The sequence below is a fragment of the Alosa sapidissima genome, chromosome 15, assembly GCF_018492685.1.
Source record: "Alosa sapidissima isolate fAloSap1 chromosome 15, fAloSap1.pri, whole genome shotgun sequence".
Lineage (NCBI taxonomy): Eukaryota > Metazoa > Chordata > Actinopteri > Clupeiformes > Clupeidae > Alosa > Alosa sapidissima.
Genome location: NC_055971.1, coordinates 6,071,228 through 6,088,930, shown reverse-complemented (window position 1 = coordinate 6,088,930; position 17,703 = coordinate 6,071,228). Strand labels below are relative to the sequence as shown.

General features: G+C 43.3%; 1 protein-coding gene across 1 annotated transcript; it reads right to left on the bottom strand.

Moving 5' to 3' along the window:
- Positions 1 to 1,161: 1,161 nt before the first annotated feature.
- Positions 1,162 to 4,754, bottom strand: LOC121684548 (extracellular calcium-sensing receptor-like). The gene is made up of 6 exons (XM_042064606.1): positions 4,723 to 4,754; positions 4,351 to 4,642; positions 2,826 to 3,632; positions 2,516 to 2,737; positions 2,301 to 2,424; positions 1,162 to 2,060 (listed from the first exon to the last, which is right to left on the bottom strand). Exons 1-6 carry the CDS (start codon positions 4,737 to 4,739, stop codon positions 1,162 to 1,164), a joined length of 2,361 nt encoding a protein of 786 aa, XP_041920540.1. The 5' UTR covers positions 4,740 to 4,754.
- Between the last annotated feature and the right edge of the window lie 12,949 nt (positions 4,755 to 17,703).

The window sequence follows — 17,703 nt, the reverse complement described above, 5'->3', positions numbered from 1 at the left end:
ATGGGGTATTGCAAACGAATTAGGTTGGTAATGTACATCGTTTCGACATGAGTAAGTACCATAAACATAATTCTTCATAACTGCCGTGTTAGTAAAATGATTGAATGAATTAATGTAACGTCAACGTGTGATTACTAGCTATCTTTCCCATGATATAATGTTAACATGTTTTCCGCTGAAATGGGGCTTGATGCAGATTAAATGTATCTTTATGATGATGCGCCATTAGTAGGCTAAAGGCATGCTGCACACACTTGGTTGGGCTTACGAGCTGGCCAAAGAGTAGTAGCCTAGGCTGACGCATTAGTTGTGTGCCGCCAAAGATCGTTGGTGATTGGCTGGAACAGTTTGTTATGTTTCATGGTCCAGCCTGGGCTGTCTACAGGGGCCGGATTTTATACAGCGTATTCAGGGGACAGGTAGATTGTTGGGGAGATGTTTGCTGTATGTCAAAAAAATTCTAGTTTAGACAACGCGTAACAAGACTTAGAGAACCTTTAAGCAACAGTTTAGAAATTTAGCAAAATCTTTAATAAAGTATTACTAAAGTTCATCCTTTTAACTATAACATGTTCAGTGACTGTAACAGTCACTTTAATGTGATTGATGAATCTAGCTAGCCTCGTTAAAACCAGACTCATTCACTTCTGGGGACTCATGATTGCAAAACTTCTCCAACACAGTGACAGTGTAGACATAGGGTTAACTTTGAAATCATTGGTCTAGCCTAACCAATCACATTGACCAGGGACTCTTAATGTTACTTCCTACTTCACCTAAACTTTACAAACTGACAATAAACAACATTGGCAGTCAGGACACAGGGTATGTAGGTCTCTCTTTGCTGTAAATAAATGTGCACATTCTTCCGACTGCAATTATTTTTATATTTACAGGCTTTGATACTACCTTTTACCACAGCCATTATCGATTTCACAACTATAGCGTCATCCCCTCTCGTCGCTCATTGGCCCCAGTCTTCTGCCAACCGATGTTAGTGAATTATGGTGTTCCAGACTAGCATCTCCTGCTAGCACTGACTAGCAGGAGATCTAAGTAGGCGTGTTCATGCTAGAATTTAGGAACAGTAATGTGTAATGTGATTACATTAATGTATTTACAATGTGTTATACCCAGCACAGCCCAATTACAGTGCACTTATCAATGTTCACTCTTAGGTACTTTCCCCATTATATGTTTTTTAGTGTTTTTCTCAGGTTGAAATATTATAATATAACATTTTGGGGCAAAAATGCAAACAAGTAAACCAAATGCAGAGGACAAAATAGCAAATATTTCCACTGCCACAGTATATTTTCCCGGTGAGCTGACATATGCTGGAATGAATGTGATCCACACAGCACAGAATACAAGCATACTGAAAGTAATGAATTTGGCCTCATTGAAATTATCTGGTAATGTCCTTGCCAAGAAAGCCACAACTAGGCATATACCTGCTAAAAAGCCTATGTACCCCAACACAGCATAAAATGCTGTGTCTGACCCTGTGTTGCATTCCACAATAATCTTTCTATTGTTGTGCCTTATTTGGGGATATGGTGGTGCAATACTTAGCCAGAGTATACAAATAAGAACCTGAATCCCAGTGCAAGAATATACAATGATCCTCTGTTGCACAGGCCCAAATTTAGTTGCACCTGGCAAAGTGGCACGGAAAGCTGTGATCACAACCAATGTTTTCCCTAAAACACAGGAGATACAGAGGGCAAAGGTCACGCCAAATGCTGTGTGGCGCAGCATGCAGGACCAGGCAGTGGGCTCAGCTATAAAGGTGAGAGGGCAGAGGAAGCAGAGGAGGAGGGAGAGCAGCAGCAGGGCACTCAGTTCTGCATTATTTGCCCTCACTAAGGGTGTGTGCCTGAACACAAGGAAAATGACTGTGGTTGCTAAAGTAAGGGAGGCCCCAAATAAAGACACGGCTGTCAGAATGATTCCCAGTGTGTCCTTAAAGGACAAGACCTCAATATATTTTAATAAACAGCTACTCCTCTCCTCATTGGACCAGTACTCCTCAGGACAGGGGGTGCAGTCCAATGCTCCTGAACAACAAGCAATAATATTGTCATTTTTAGAAAAATAAATATATATTTTGTCTCCACACAGTCATACTAACTTTCTGTTTTGTGCTGCTGTTGTATTTTAATCAATTATTGGCTTTATTTGAAAAAAGTGGCCCTGATGATCTTAGAAATATGAACTGGTACACAAGTTACTACATAGGTTATACACACAGTAACCTAATAATCAGCAGGTTCTAATGTGAATGCAGCATACTGTACCTGAATGATTAGTGATGGTGCCATCAGCACATGGAACACAGTCAAAACAGCAGCTGGGCCTTCCTTTAATGGGTGCTCTTCTTGTGCCAACAGGACATACCTCTGAGCACACAGCTTTTGGAACCTGGACAAAAAAGATCATAAAAGTGATTATTTTTTACAGAAATCATAGTATTATATAACATTGTTTTTTTGAATGGATGCATTTTCCACACCACATTCCCTGTACTCCATATTATGTTCTCCTCCTGTATGAAAAGCTCATAAGCTGCATTAGCAGACGTGCTGAAATATCCCAGGGTCACATGCTTGACCTCTCCGTGTTTCAGCTGCCAGTTGATTATGTCGTAAGAAGGAGGAAAATCACCGTTGTTATCAAAAAACACAGTCTCTCCAAATTCATCTACAAACTTTACTTTTCTAAGTTGAGCGGTGACCTGCGAAAGAAAAACAATTGCCAATGTAATGTCTGAACAATGTAATGTTGTGTAATTTTCCTGATGATATGATATTAAATAAGCTCACCAGCTTTGGACTGATCTGTGACACGTTCAAACACTTCTCTGGAGGAGAACTTTGATTGCAAAATATCAACTCATGTATGCCATGTGCAATAGCATACACCGCCTTGTAAACATTGTAGGACACTCTCAGTTGTGTGACATTGAAGAAAACACTTGTAAAATCAGGAACCTCATCTCCTCTGCAGACAGGGCTACTAGATGCTGTACTGAGATGGTGAAATGGCCTACAACCCACAAGATTTTCCCAAAAACTACCAATAAAAGCAGCTCCTGGAGTAGAATAGGGACTGATGTTAGTAAGGAAGTTTCGTAGTTTTGGAATCGCCATCTTGCGCACTGAAACACCAATCGTGCCTCCAAATGATTTAAAATATTCAGGAATGGATGGCTGAGATGCTGTTATCCAGGCTTCACTTGCAATCCACTGTATTCCAGTTATGTTTTGTCTCACCATCTCCTTCATTACTGGATAAAGATCCCCCTCAGGGGTGAAGGCAAGAATAACTCGTACATTTGACATTTTGATCATATGAACAACCTTAAGTATTTTACTCTGAGGGTAAGTTCGACCAACAGTGCCAGTAAATGCAATGCAAACTCCAAGCGTCTTCACTTCAGTAATAAATGCTGACAGTCCATTTCTACCATAGTCATTATCAGATTGTAAGGTTCCTATCCATTCCCATCCAAATTTTTTCACCAGAAAAGCCAAAACCTTTGCTTGGTGATAGTCACTCGGTATTGTTCTGAAAAATGTTGGGTATTTACTTTTGTCACTCAGGCAGGCACAAGTTGAGAAGTAGCTTACCTGCAAAAAATAAAACACAGAAAATATTAGTTTCATGCCATGCATATGTTGTAAAACTATGATGTGTAAAGTAAATGTTTCACAAATTGAAGAACATTTCAGAGCATGCATTTGTTTTATATCATGCATACTTTGATACAACATACTTGTTCAGTAACTGTGATTAAAGACTTAAAATAAAATAAGGTCATGAGAAAGACTGGGGAGAAGGAGTTTCCCAAAATAAACAACAAATGAACATGTTTTTTTACCAGAACTTACACAATAAATACCGGACTACAATAAGCGAAGCTAACAAAAGAATAAAAAGGCGCATTGTCACTGTTTCCTGATTTGTTTGGGATTGAAAATGTAATCCTGGACCCTAAATTGAAGTTGCCGAAATCTAGATCACTGTATTAAATACATGTGTGCATTACAGAGCTGTCACTTCACGGAGCCAGTGTCAAACAAAGAGTATCATTAATAGAGTAGTTCTTGATTAATACAAAATGTAGAGTTCCTTAATATAGCAATTTTCTTGCATGCAACAGTTAATAAATACAAACAAGAATATTTCCCCCTACAGACATAGCCTGTAATTATACATTAGTTCTCAAATCTGACACAGCCCCAGCCCTGTGCCAGAGAACTTTAAACCACACAAAACAGCATACTGAAATATGGTACTAAATGTCTACAACAGAACATTACATTATTTATTAAGTAGGTCTATTACCATCGGCAGGTTAAAAGGTCCAAATGTTCCAGCAAGAGCTACAGACTGAGATGACCCTGCATCTGCTATTAATGCTCTAATAGGAGGCTGACATTGAGCTGTAGGCCGAGACTTAATTCCATCTGTCTCACTCAATAGTGAAAGAGCGGCACGTAATGTGTTAGTCGGGGAAGAGCATGAGTCAAAGATCTTGTAGCCTAGAGAGATATTTGGCAGTAAAGTGTCGTCATTGTTGATTTCATTAATCGCAAAGATCATCACCTGGGTCCAACGAAACGCACGGCTGTCAAATCTGAGGAAACAGTATATAGTGTAAATGCATTTGAATTCAACATCATTATAAAATATTTAGCAAAAGAATTCTTGTCTTACCTGTCACACGTCACCATTGGAGGCTGTTTTTCAAATGAAGCATTTACGTGATTTTGTTTGTTAAACACAGGGAAAATACCTCCAATCACTATATCACCATCCTTTGCTAAACTAGGCATGGCAAATTCACCCAGTAACTTACATGCAAAGCCTGACTGCAGCCAAAGAAGGAGGCATATTTGAGTTCCATGTCCAGACATGATCATTCATCACAGTCATATGTCGTAAGTTTAATTTCAGTTATACTTTTATTCGCCGAGATAACCTTCACAGGAAGTGTTTTAATTGGATGCAGAGGATGACATAGTCCCTAGAGGCACCAGGTGTAATACAGTATCATAGTCATTACAGTAGTTTTTGCAACATCATATTTTCCATTATTTATGGGAACGCACTACCCTGGGAATAAAGAGTTCTCGCTGAAGCATTTGCACAACGAGAGACTCTGGCAATGAGTAATGATGCACGTAAACTTTTGCCTTTTGCATTGTGGGTCAACCAATTACAGTGCCTATAAAAAGTCTTCAGCCCCATGCTAAAGTTGACTAAAAAGAGGAATAAAAAAAATCATCTTTTGGAAATGGATCTTAATGCCTGAATTTTAAAAAAATCAGGAAAAACCCAGTCTTTAAGGACACCAATTTTCTTTGTGAATGAATAATGTATCGTAAATAAATAAATGTTCTTCATTAAAATACAGGGTGCATAAGTATTCATACCCCTATATTAGTGCTGTCAGTTTAACGCGTTATTAACGGCGTTAACGTAAACCTATTTTAACGGTGTCAATTTTTTTATCGCGAGATTAACGTTCTTTTTGGTGTAACAAACTTTGTATTTTTTTCACATGCTGTTGCAACAACTAGTAACGTTAGAACAACTACAACACCACACCGGATCTAGCTAGACCGGAAACTAAACAATATGCACTGACGAATGGAATGGAACGTTGTATGTGCTGCACGTACACGCCCGCTTTTAGGTGAAAGATGACTGATATAAAGGAAAAACGTTGACATGTGAATACATTGAGCCAATCATATGGTGTGTTGTGAAGACATCGTGCCAATTATGTGTTGTGATCTCGCCACTGGAGCAAGATTGGTGTTGTGAAGCCTTGCGCACGCGCATTTCTGCCGAATTGGATGCCCGACGAGTGCCCAAAAAGCGCTGTCAAATGGCCGCTGAGTGGAGGGACTTGCCTAAAAGGACTTTGGTTATACTGAAGTTCCACAGTTATCTAGCTAGCAAGCTAAACCGTTTTGCATGGCATATTATGAAGTGTAGCGACATGCTAAATTTATACAATACATGGGGTATTGCAAACGAATTAGGTTGGTAATGTACATCGTTTCGACATGAGTAAGTACCATAAACATAATTCTTCATAACTGCCGTGTAAAATGATTGAATGAATTAATGTAACGTCAACGTGTGATTACTAGCTATCTTTCCCATGATATAATGTTAACATGTTTTCCGCTGAAATGGGGCTTGATGCAGATTAAATGTATCTTTATGATGATGTGCCATTAGTAGGCTAAAGGCATGCTGCACACACTTGGTTGGGCTTACGAGCTGGCCAAAGAGTTGTAGCCTAGGCTGACGCATTAGTTGTGTGCCGCCAAAGATTTTTTCACCGTCACTTGTTCTGTTATCAACATTCCTCTTTGGCTGCTACTATTTGCGATGCACTCTGCTTTTAGTGTAGGTCAATTTTTAAAAGAAATTAACCCTGAAGGCAAATCATGTTAATTTTTGGCATACAACATTTTTAGGGGTTTTGAAGGGTGCTGAATTCAAATCTTCTGTATGCCAGGCTCAAAAATGTCCCATAATGCCTCAAAATGGAGAAATCCAATATGGCCGCCGCCGCCAGGTCAAAATATAATTAATCACTTATCTTTTGGACTGTACAAGGTAAAAACCTGAATGTAATGTGCTTTTATAGGTTTTCACATATAGGGAATTCAATGCCATGCTCAGATTTAAGATCAAGACTAAAGAAAATGCTTGAAATTAATGTACATGGTTAAAAATTGTTGTCTCGGATAATGAATAATTCATGAAAAAAGAGGACCATAAAACAGGTCGATGGCTTTCTGAAGTATTTACTTGAAACATGTTTAGAAACAAAGTTGATTACCATATTTTAACCCTTTAGGCGCCAGAGGTTTTTTTCCGAAACGATCAATTTTGACATCTTCATTTCAAAAGGCTATATCTTAAAAGTGATAAGAGATAGAGACTTTCTGTAAATTAGAGAAATATTAAGGATGACCCAAAGTTTATGTAGAGATTAAATGTTTATATCTAATTTGCATATTATGACGTCATATGGTGGCGGCCATCTTGGATTATAGAATTTTCATGAAAAGTCGCATGTTTGAATGATAAAATGCACCACTTCTTTCCCCCCAAAATGTCCCTCACCTTCTGTATGCTATATTGCACAATACTGAATGCTCAGGTAAATAGGAAGTAGTGAACAAACTGTGTAAATCATTACTAATAAATGGCAGAAACAAACCAAATGCATGTAGCGGTAGACTGGCCTTTTGCTGTAGAGATTTTCCATTTACTACATACAGTAGGCACTCTGATTCCATGTATGGGCCACATATATATTATTCAGATGACACACAAACACAAGTAGACAAGACCTGTTTAGTTCAAAAGCTCATTTGCCACGGCAAGGCACAGATCAGGAGTGAGATGACGAGACAAGACAAGAGACAATGTTAGTATTTTTTTTCTTTTTGTTGATGTTTTTTTGTTTTTTTTTTCTTAGCCGACAAAGACACACACATCACAAGGACATGAACACACAAAAAGGAACACATAGTGTACTGTATGTCCTAAATGATCAGGGAAGTAGATAGCAAATCAACAGTGTAAATCATTACTAAATGGCTGACATTTTTTTTTTTATGTAGCAGGCCTTTTGCTGTAGAGATAATGACTCCCTATCCCTATCCATACAGGGCCGGCATTCCCATCATCTTGTGATAGACTATGCATGACCTAATGTGTGTGTGTGTGTGTGTGTGTGGGAGAGGGAGAGAGCGTGTCACCACCTCCACCATGCGAGCAGCATGGCCAGATCTGCCTCGCGCGCGCCGAGTGGAGAGAATTTGCGCAGCTCGGACTAGGCCTACTGTCATTCTCATTGCGACTCCCCACACTGCCACTACGTTCCCCCCTAACTGTCCTATGAGCACTTCGACCTCGTCTAACATACCCAGTGGCATTAGACAAAGGCTCCACCACGTTACTGTCGCCGCGATTGTGGAGAGGCACACGTTCAGAAGACAGAAGCTAGCGCTATGGATATTAGGCTACCTCCAGCCTTGTTCGCCACACCACTAACACCCTGCTAACTTCCCGATGAACACTCCGAACCCGTGAAACATTATTCCCACCAGTGACATTGGGCAAACGATTCAACGTTTGTGCTTGGTGTAACCTAAACTATGGAGTAAACTCTCACTTTGTCCAGCTGCATCATTGCAAGGCAGGAACGCATCTGAAGCCTCACTAAACGAATCACCGTCATTTTCTGAAGGCAGATATTCCCCTTCAGAATCAGGGTCCGCGAATAGAAGACCCAACACTTCATTTCAGGTAAACTTTTTTGATGCCATTAGACGATAATCTAATGCAAATACTCGCTGACGTTGACAATATCGCTCTGACAAAGTGGCTCACACGCACACTAGCTCCGGTATTTCATGCACTGATTCAATGAGCTGTAGCTAGAAAGTTTTGTTTAAAGCGTGTCCTTTTTTCGACTCGGGGATGACGTATGACATGTCTGCCATCTAGTGGAGTGGAAGTCGAACGAAATATGACACCCTATTTGACTAAATCGGCCGTTTTACTCAGTGCCGCATCTTGTCGACTATAGTCGCCTGTGGCGCCTAGAGGGTTAACTATCTATTTATATTATTTATCTGTTTTTATCTATTTATCTGTATTTTAACTATTTATTTAATAATGCATATTTTCCTATTTATTTAGTAATTAATCCATTCTATTCTATTCAATTCTTGAAACTTCTTGGTATGAAGAGGTAGGCTACACACTTAGGCTATCCTAATCATCCTCATCCTCCTCCTCTCCAGCAGTGTTCTGAAATGTGCTGCTGCAACTGCATGACTCCATGCATAACATGCCACTTTTCCTGCAACTGCAGCGCAGGCTTAGACATCCCTTGAAGCAACCACAGGAGGTGATCTCCTTACAAGCTTTTGGAATTGGTGAGAGATAGTAGCTGTGGCACTAACTGATCATCCACATTTGGATGGCCATGATAAGTGTGTGTTGTGTTTGGGCCACCAACATGCTTTCTAGGCAAGGGACGCCCCCCAGTCGTGCATGAATTGTTTTATTATGCCTATACACACAAGCCGTGGGAGGCGAGCTGGCCCGTCTATTTGAGGAGGTCGTTGGCAGGGCATCCAGGGCTTTTGATATTCCCCTTCCAGAGAAGCCCCTTGCCTCTGCGTCTAGGTTCCACACAGACATGACTGAGCGCCCAGTGGCGGCGCTCATTCCTCTCCTACCAGACTTTAGTGACTTGGTCTGTCGCCCGATTTCCTCCCCAACTACTTTTTGTAGGTGGTCTGGCCAGGCTAAGGTGCTTTCCAACATGTACGGTGAAGGGCTGATTGGTTGTGGCTCGCTTTTCCCAGTGGATCAAGCTTTGGAACCCCTCTTCTCCTCCCCCAACTCCCTCTTTGGTGGTCCCTCCTGCCTCAGTGCCAATGGCAGGACTATGGAGGCTCTGCTGGGTAAGCTGCATAGGCCCAAAGCGATGCAAGTCCACCTGGCTAACACAGCGGCCATTCTGTCCCTGTATGTTCGACACCTCTCTGGTCTCTTGCAAAGCAGTGCCAGTGATCCCGCTCTTTTGAGAGAGCTCAAGTCAGCCTCTGTGTGCCTCGCTGCAGTGTCTAAGGAGCAGGTAGTGGCATCGGGCCGCTCCTTGGTTCAGTTCTGGCTAGCTAGACACCATCTCTGGCTGTCTCAATCTCAGTTCCAGCAGGCAGTCAGAGGGCGTCTTTTGAGAGTGCCGGTGGAGCCTGGGTCCATGTTCGGCCCACAGGCAACCACCCTGTTGCAGCAGGCGCGGGACAGCCGCCGCTGTGCAGAAGAGGTGTCAGGGTCTCTTGGCAGGCGTACCAGGGGTGCTAGGCGCCCTAGAGCATTCACGCCTCAGCCAACACCTACCTTGGGGCATCCGTCTTGGGGGCCGACTGATTTCAGGCAGCGGCTTCAGGCATCCCCGGGGGGGCCAGCGTGCTAGTGGCCGTGGCCCCTCCAGGCGCCCTCATCGTTCCTGACAATCTGCGGGCCAGCCAGCCTCGCCTCTGAGCTCGATGCAGGAAGGCTTGGCTGGCCTTAGGAGCGGATCCATGGGTGCTCTCCACCATGACCCATGGGCATCCCCTGCAGTTCAGGACCAAACTCTGTGTGACGAGGGCACCTACAGTTACCTTGGTGAGCAGTGCCATGCACGCTCAGACCTCAGACCGGTCCCTGAGGTGCAGATTCATCACAGTTCCGAGGGTGCGGCAGGCCATCAATGCAGGGGACTGGTTTGCTACCATCGACCTGCAGGATGCTTATTTTCAGATACCGATCTGGCCGGGGCATTGGCGGTTCCTGAGGTTTGCGTTTGAGGGTCGGGTCTTCAAGTTCCAAGTCCTCCCATTTGGAATCTCTCTGGCCCCCCGAACCTTCACCAGGTGCATGGATGCAGTTCTTGCACCCATGAGGCAGCGGGGGCTCAGGATATTAAACTATCTAGACAACTGGCTCCTCTGTGCAACCTCAAAAGTGCAATGCCGCCTACACGTGGCCTTGCTGTTGAAGCACACTCAGGACTTGGGCTTGCGCCTCAATCCCAAGAAAAGCAGGCTCCAGCCTTCCCAGGTCACCACCTTCCTGGGCATGGTCCTGGACTCCAGGAGGGCATCCGTGACTCTCTCACCGGCGAGACAGCAGTCTTTCGCCGCATGTCTCAGTCGCTTCACGTTGCACGCCCAGGTGGAGTGGAAACTCTGCCTTCGCCTCTTGGGCCTTATGGTGGCAATGGTGCAGGTAGTCCCCCTTGCCCTCCTTCACATGTGCCCAGTCCAGAGGTGCCTGGTGAGCCTAGGCCTGTGCCCCAAGGCCCTCCCAGGCCAAGGTGACTGTGTCCCGCAGGCTTCACAGGGCCCTACACTGGTGGAGAGATCCCGCCAACACCGAGAGGGGGAGTGCCATGGGACCGGTAATTCGTCGCCGGGTCGTATTTACAGACGAATCCCCAGTAGGCTGGGGCACCGTTCTCGATGGTCAGGGCATCAATGGTCTCTGGACTTGCTTGGCTATCCCACATCAATATCCTGGAGCTGAGGGCCGCTCTCCTCACCCTCCGGCACTTTCTACCGTGGCTAAGAGGCCAACATGTGATGGTGAGGACCGACAGCACGGTGACTGCGGCCTACATCAAACTGCTTATCTAGCAAAATCTAACCAAGTGTCATTAATCTTATATCAAGATAAAAAAAACTAGTTGGTATTGTTTTCAGTATAAAGAGACTTACCTAGCGCTTTCTTGTGAAATCATTTGACTACATTTTTAAAAAAAAAAATGACTTATTTTAAGACATCTCATCTTGAAAACAAGCAAATTTGTCTGCCAGTGTGTTAAGCAAATTTGTCCTAAAAACAAGCAAATTTGTCTTGCCTCCTTAAAATAAGTCTTCTTAAGTTAAGTCAAAATGATCTTTTGAGAGGGCGCTAGGTAAGTCTTTTCATACTAAAAACAATACAAATTGATTTTTTAATCTTAATATAAGATCAATAACACTTGGTTAGAATTCTTTTTTTTGCAGTGCAGCTCTTTCAGAGTAGTTCATGTGCCGGGGGCCTTGAATGCTGTGGGCGACATCTTGTCAAGAGGGGGCCCACATCCTGGAGAGTGGAGGCTCTAGTTAGCTTCTTCCTATTCACAAAGGCTAACTAGCTAACGTGTTTTTAGTTTCTTATATATTAATTATTCAGTTAGCCTATACATAATCCTCACATAACAATCTTCACATGCTATTACAGACGTATTACATGGTCCTAAACAAATTGTTATGATATTATGTTATAGTTTACCTGTTACTGCTGAGCATCATGTGAGGGGAGTGACATAATTCACAAGCGCCTCCTCAGTGTATAGGTAGAGGATGTGGCCTCATTCAAGGTTACATATGGGTATTTGTGTGTGTAGGGGTAAGGGTAGGGGTGGGATGGGCAAACATGTCATCACAGCACACTGGACATCAAAACAATAGCCTCAGGTACAATATTTCATTAGTAGGCAAATCTAGAAGTAACAGTTCGGCATTTAGCTTAAGAGTTTCAAACATTTTATTCAAATACTAAATAAATAGTTAAAATACAGATAAATAATATAAAGATAATTAAAATATGGTAATCAACCTGGCTTCTAAACATGTTTCAAGTAAATTCTTCAGAAAGCCATCAACCTGTTTCATGGTCCTCTTTTTTCATGAATTATTCATTATCCGAGACAACAATTTTAACCATTTACATTAATTTCAAGCATTTTCTCTAGTTTTGATCTTAAATCTGAGCATGGCATTGAATTCCCTATATGTGAAAACCTATAAAAGCACATTACATTCAGGTTTTTACCTTGTACAGTCCAAAAGATAAGTGATTAATTATATTTTGACCTGGCGGCGGCGGCCATATTGGATTTCTCAATTTTGAGGCATTATGGGACATTTTGGAGCCTGGCATACAGAAGATTTGAATTCAGCACCCTTCAAAACCCCTAAAAATGTTGTATGCCAAAAATTAACATGATTTGCCTTCGGGACTTTAAATAAGCACATTTTCCAAAATCCTGCCTAGTCTATTTCGACATTCATTTACATTAGATTCCATTCTGTTCAATACAACTCCGCACACCAGCATCACACTTTGCCGCCGTGTAAATCACGGTTCAGTTATATTTGGTCGACGCTGCTCCATAAAATCCATTGTTCATCCAGTGTTTGCCTGTTAAAAACTTTGTCGTTGATGCGTGTGGCAAGTGACAGTGCACCATAGACTGTACGCCTATAAAATGGCAATGCACTCATGTTGAACAGTTCCTTATTTTCAACTGAACTCAAAGATAATGAATATAGTATGAATATAATATTTTCTGTTTGTTATGCCCTTTATAATGTGTGTAGGCCTACATTTTGTGCATGCACTTCTGCGGTAGCATTTATTTCATTTTATATCAGCTATTTCTGAAGAATATATTGTGTTGCCTCAGGTCTGCTGCACATCTTTTGAAATTTGATTTGAAATAATCAAATAGATCTACGTCTTAAAGTTCAGTTAATAAAGTAACTTGCTTTGCTTTCATTTGAATCCCAATCAAGATACACAATAATTACTTTATTGTTAATATGGACTCCTGGAAAGTTCAGAAATGCAAAATAATAGAATTTTAATCATATGATAAAATATGTGATTAATCGTGATTAACTATAGGAATTCTTGGCCTTTGGAATTAAAATAACCCCCACATCATCACATACCCTTCAACATACCTAGAGATTGGGATGGTTTTATTTCAGTTAGCCTAATAGCTGGTTGATTTGTATTGAGAGATTATCTTATAGAAAGTACCCCACGCCAATAGTGAGATATGGCAAAGGGTATGTGATGATGTGGGGTTTTAATTCCAATGGCCAAGGAAACTTTATCAGGATGTATAGTACTCTGGATCCATGAAATAACTGGCCTTTAAAAATAAAAATCTGTCTGCTTCTATGGGAGTTTGACATAGGGGTATGAATACTTACATTAAGTATTTGCTGTGGTCATCTTTGCTTGCTCAGCTTGTAGTGCACCTTACCTTGGCTTTGGCCTTTTTTGCTGTGCTGTAAATCACACTATTTCCCTTTCTTTTGTTTTCTGTGTGTGTCAGGACCCCGTCCTGGTTGGCCTTTGTGGAGGCTCTTTGTAAACTTGAAGCCTATGTTGAGTGCCCTACCAAACTGTCACCACTGCTTTTAAGGATTTATATTCAGAACATTTAGTATATTGAAACCAATAAACATTGAATGTTTTTATTAGTCTCGTTTTAGAGAGTGCTAGACACATTAGCTTCTAAGCTAGCTAGTTGAGCCTTGTGTTATGTCTAACAGTTTTACGACAGCCGGCTTTCGGACTGTCGAATGACGTACATCCGGTTTGGTATGTATTTTACGTTAGCGAAATAAATTAATGGATATGATGGACATGTGCCTCTCTGATCCTGTGAAAACACGCATAACATTGGCGACGGGGATGGAGCTTTCAATCCCACCACCTACACAGTTCCTTGCCAGACTACCAGACTAGCCTCCGATACCGTGGTTCATTGGCTGGTGTCATTTGAGACGTACCTCGCAGCTCTTGGAGAAGAGGAAGCTAACGATGGGCGACGGAGAGCTCCTCATCCACTGCCTAGGCGCCGAAGGACAACGCATATTCAGGACATTTGGTCAAGCGAAGAAGTACAAGGACGCTACTACATTGCTTAGGGCACACTTCGCTGCACCACAGACAGTAATACTTCGCAGAATTGTTTTCCGGCAGCGCAAACAGACCGCGGGTGAGTCGATCCAGCACTATGTAGCCGACCTCCGTGGCTTAGCCTCCCTCTGTAAATTCAGGACAATGGAGGAGGAAATGATAAGAGATCAGCTCACTGAACATGCAATCCACCCTAAGACACGGGAGAAGTTGGTTATGTCGCCGGACAATCTGACACTAAGCGAGGCTTTAAAGATAGCGCTTCAGATTGAAACATCCACTGAGTTATCCACAAAACTATCTTCCTGCGCTTCCGCGCAGCCCACCTTAACTCAACAGGTGGAGGAACCTGAGCGCCCGCCTAGCCCAGCATCGTCTGAGGGAGACGCAGGGATACACTACACGGACTGCACACGTGGCCAGCGGCGCCGCAGCTGTGGTGATTGTGGTTCCTCCTCGCACTCCACCAAAGCCCACGAGTGCCCCGCCAGAGGACAGGTGTGTCAACACTGTCGGAGAAGCAACCATTTTGCCAGGGTTTGCCACTCTGCAGCAGCCACAGCGGGACCGCAGGCTGGTCCACGACACGGGAAAGGTACCACTACAAGTCCCACTCCCATACATTCAGTCAGCTCTGCCCGTGTACCATTCAAGACCTGCACTGTGGAGTTGGATGGAGTCTGTGTACCGCTGCTGTTGGATACTGGGGCGGCCATATCACTTCTCAACTGGCCCAGAGACAAGTGTTTCCTGCCCCACATAACTTTACAGACGCCATCTGCAGTGCTACACGGGTACGGTAATGATTTTCTTGAATTTCCCCTTGGGGATCAATAAAGTATCTTTCTATCTATCTATCTATCAAAGATCTCCTTAGTTGGTGCCCTGAACTGTGCAGTGCGCCATGGGAGTAAATGCATCCCGACCTTCACCTTCCAGGTGGTGCTAACCTCATGGGGCTGGACCTCATCACCAGCCTGGGTTTCACATTCCTGGACAGCGGCGGGGCGCCGATCCTGCAGGTCAGCTCAGCATGGGGACAGCAATGGCCGCAGCTCTTTTCAGGCCTGGGCTGCCTCTCAGCCTTCACACATCAACCTGTCCTGCACACAGACACGCACCCGGTCATACAGCCCCTTCGAGGCATTCCCCTGTTATTGCGCGACGATGTCAAAGTAGAGCTGACAAAGTTGTTGAAAGCAGGCATCATCGAACCAGTCGACACCTCACCATGGATCTCGAATCTGGTGATTGCCAAAAAGAAAACAGGCGGCTTGCGAGTGTGTGTGGACCTGAGGGCGGCAAACAAGGCTGTGGTACCAGATAAATACCCGCTGCCCACTGCAGAAGAACTGACCTCACAGTTTTATGGCTCCAAGACATTTTCCAAGCTTGATCTCCGCCAGGGCTACCTGCAGGTTCCCCTGCACCCAGATCGTTGTAACCCTGCATTTGTCACGCATACAGGTGTCTTCCGCTACACCAGGATGCCTTTTGACCTTTTCTCCACCCCTAGCTGTTTTCAAAAGATAATGTCTACTCTCTTTGCTGGCATCCCTAGAGTGGTCGTTTTTCTCAAAGACATAGTGGTGCATGGACCAACACCTGCTATCCATGGCATATTATCTGCGCTTCCTACCCCAGTATTCTGCCACTACTGCTCCGCTCTGTCTACTCCTCAAGAAGGACGCCCCATGGACATGGACCCCGGCCTGTGCAGACGCCATCACACAGCTGAAGTCTCAACTTATCTCACCACCTGCGCTCACCCACTTTGACCCGTCCAGCCCAACTCTTCTCACCTGCGATGCCTCAAACTTTGCAGCTGGGGCTGTGCTGTCTCAGCTCCATGACGGCATAGAGCGGCTGGTGGTGTTTGCCTCACGGGCCCTTAATTCAGCTGAGCAGAAGTACTCAGTGGGGGAGAGAGGGCATGCGAGCGCTGGCCCATATACTTGTATGGCCGTTAATTCACCCTCCGTACAGACCACCAAGCGCTCACAGCTCTGCTCGCTACATCCAGATCAGGACACAGGCCCCTGCGCATCCATCGCTGGTATGAGAGACTTCACCAGTATAACTTTACACTGCAGTATACTAGGGGTGTAACGGTTCATGTATTCGTATTGAACCGAAATGGTACGGGCGTCACGGTTCGGTGCATGAATTTACACAGAGAATACACGGTATAAAAATACATAAAACTCGTGTGCGCATTAATTAATGTCATGCGCAATTACTGTTAAGTAGCGAGAGTTACGGGAGTTCTTTAGCGACACCTAACGCTAATCTGTAGCCTCGCCTTAGCTCTGAAGCTCTGATTGGCGCCTATGTTTTTTTTGTCAGGTCGTCGGTCGAGTCCGTCAGTCATTAGCAGCACTAAGGTTAGACCCACAAGAGTTAGAGGATGCGCTGGTCTCTTTAATATCGCAAGTTTGAGAACTTCAGTTACAGTAACGTTAGTACAGGCGAAAGAGTGGTGGATAAGATGAAACTGTGTGTCGGCGTGGTTAGGTATGTGAGTGGAAAAAATGCTACACATATTCGAAGCCATCACCCAGATGATGTAGGCTACCAATCACTGAAACGAGGGGAAAAAACTTCCCCTGCGCTTCAGCAGCCTTTGGATACACATACAAATAGGGCCAAAACCTATGGCTTAAATTAAATGATTTCGTAATGACAGAAAGCTATGTAAATCGCGTGGTAATTACCTTTATGTTGGGTTAACTTGTAACTTCTCACATGAGGAGCTGGTAGTGTTAAGTGCATAGACAGTAAAATAAAGTGACAACGCTAACCAGGCTAATAAACAAACCATGCTACGGTGAGTTAACGTCAAAGGGCAAAGTCACGTGACTTCTAGTTGTAGTCTGTTTATGAAATGAAAGGAGCAATTTCGTTTTTTAAAAAAAGGCAAAATAGTGTGATATTTTCACAGTTAGTAGGCTAGATTATTACTTTACACACAATAAAAAAAATATTGAGGCAAATTGTAGACCCTTCCATATACAACTAAACACATGCAGATGTTGAAGGTCTTGCTTAAGTGGATTTTTAAAAATCATTTTTCTATGTAATTTGCACTTTCAGAAATAAGAGATGCTGTAGGCCTATTTTCAGTTTTATAGCTGATTATCTTATTTTGTTTACAAGTTACAGATGGAGTCTGGGTACTTATTGTACTGTTTAGCCTACATCTTACACACTTCAGGCTGTTGCAGATAGCTCAGGGAAGAGACTGTATGACACTAGGTGGTACAGCCTGAGACATGTACAAAAAAAAATGCTTTCTGCATTTTTGTTTTGCTTTTCCCTCCATTGTACCGAACTCGTACCGAACCGTGATGTCCGAACTGAGGTATGAACCGAACCGTGACTTCTGTGTACCGTTACACCCCT

Bases quoted from the DNA above. Each gene is read 5' to 3' on its own strand.
- LOC121684548 (XM_042064606.1), bottom strand. The intron at 2,738-2,825 runs GTGAGCTTATTT...TTTCTTTCGCAG, and splicing joins CACAGATCAGTCCAAAGCTG to GTCACCGCTCAACTTAGAAA. The intron at 2,061-2,300 runs GTACAGTATGCT...CTTGTTGTTCAG, and splicing joins CACCATCACTAATCATTCAG to GAGCATTGGACTGCACCCCC.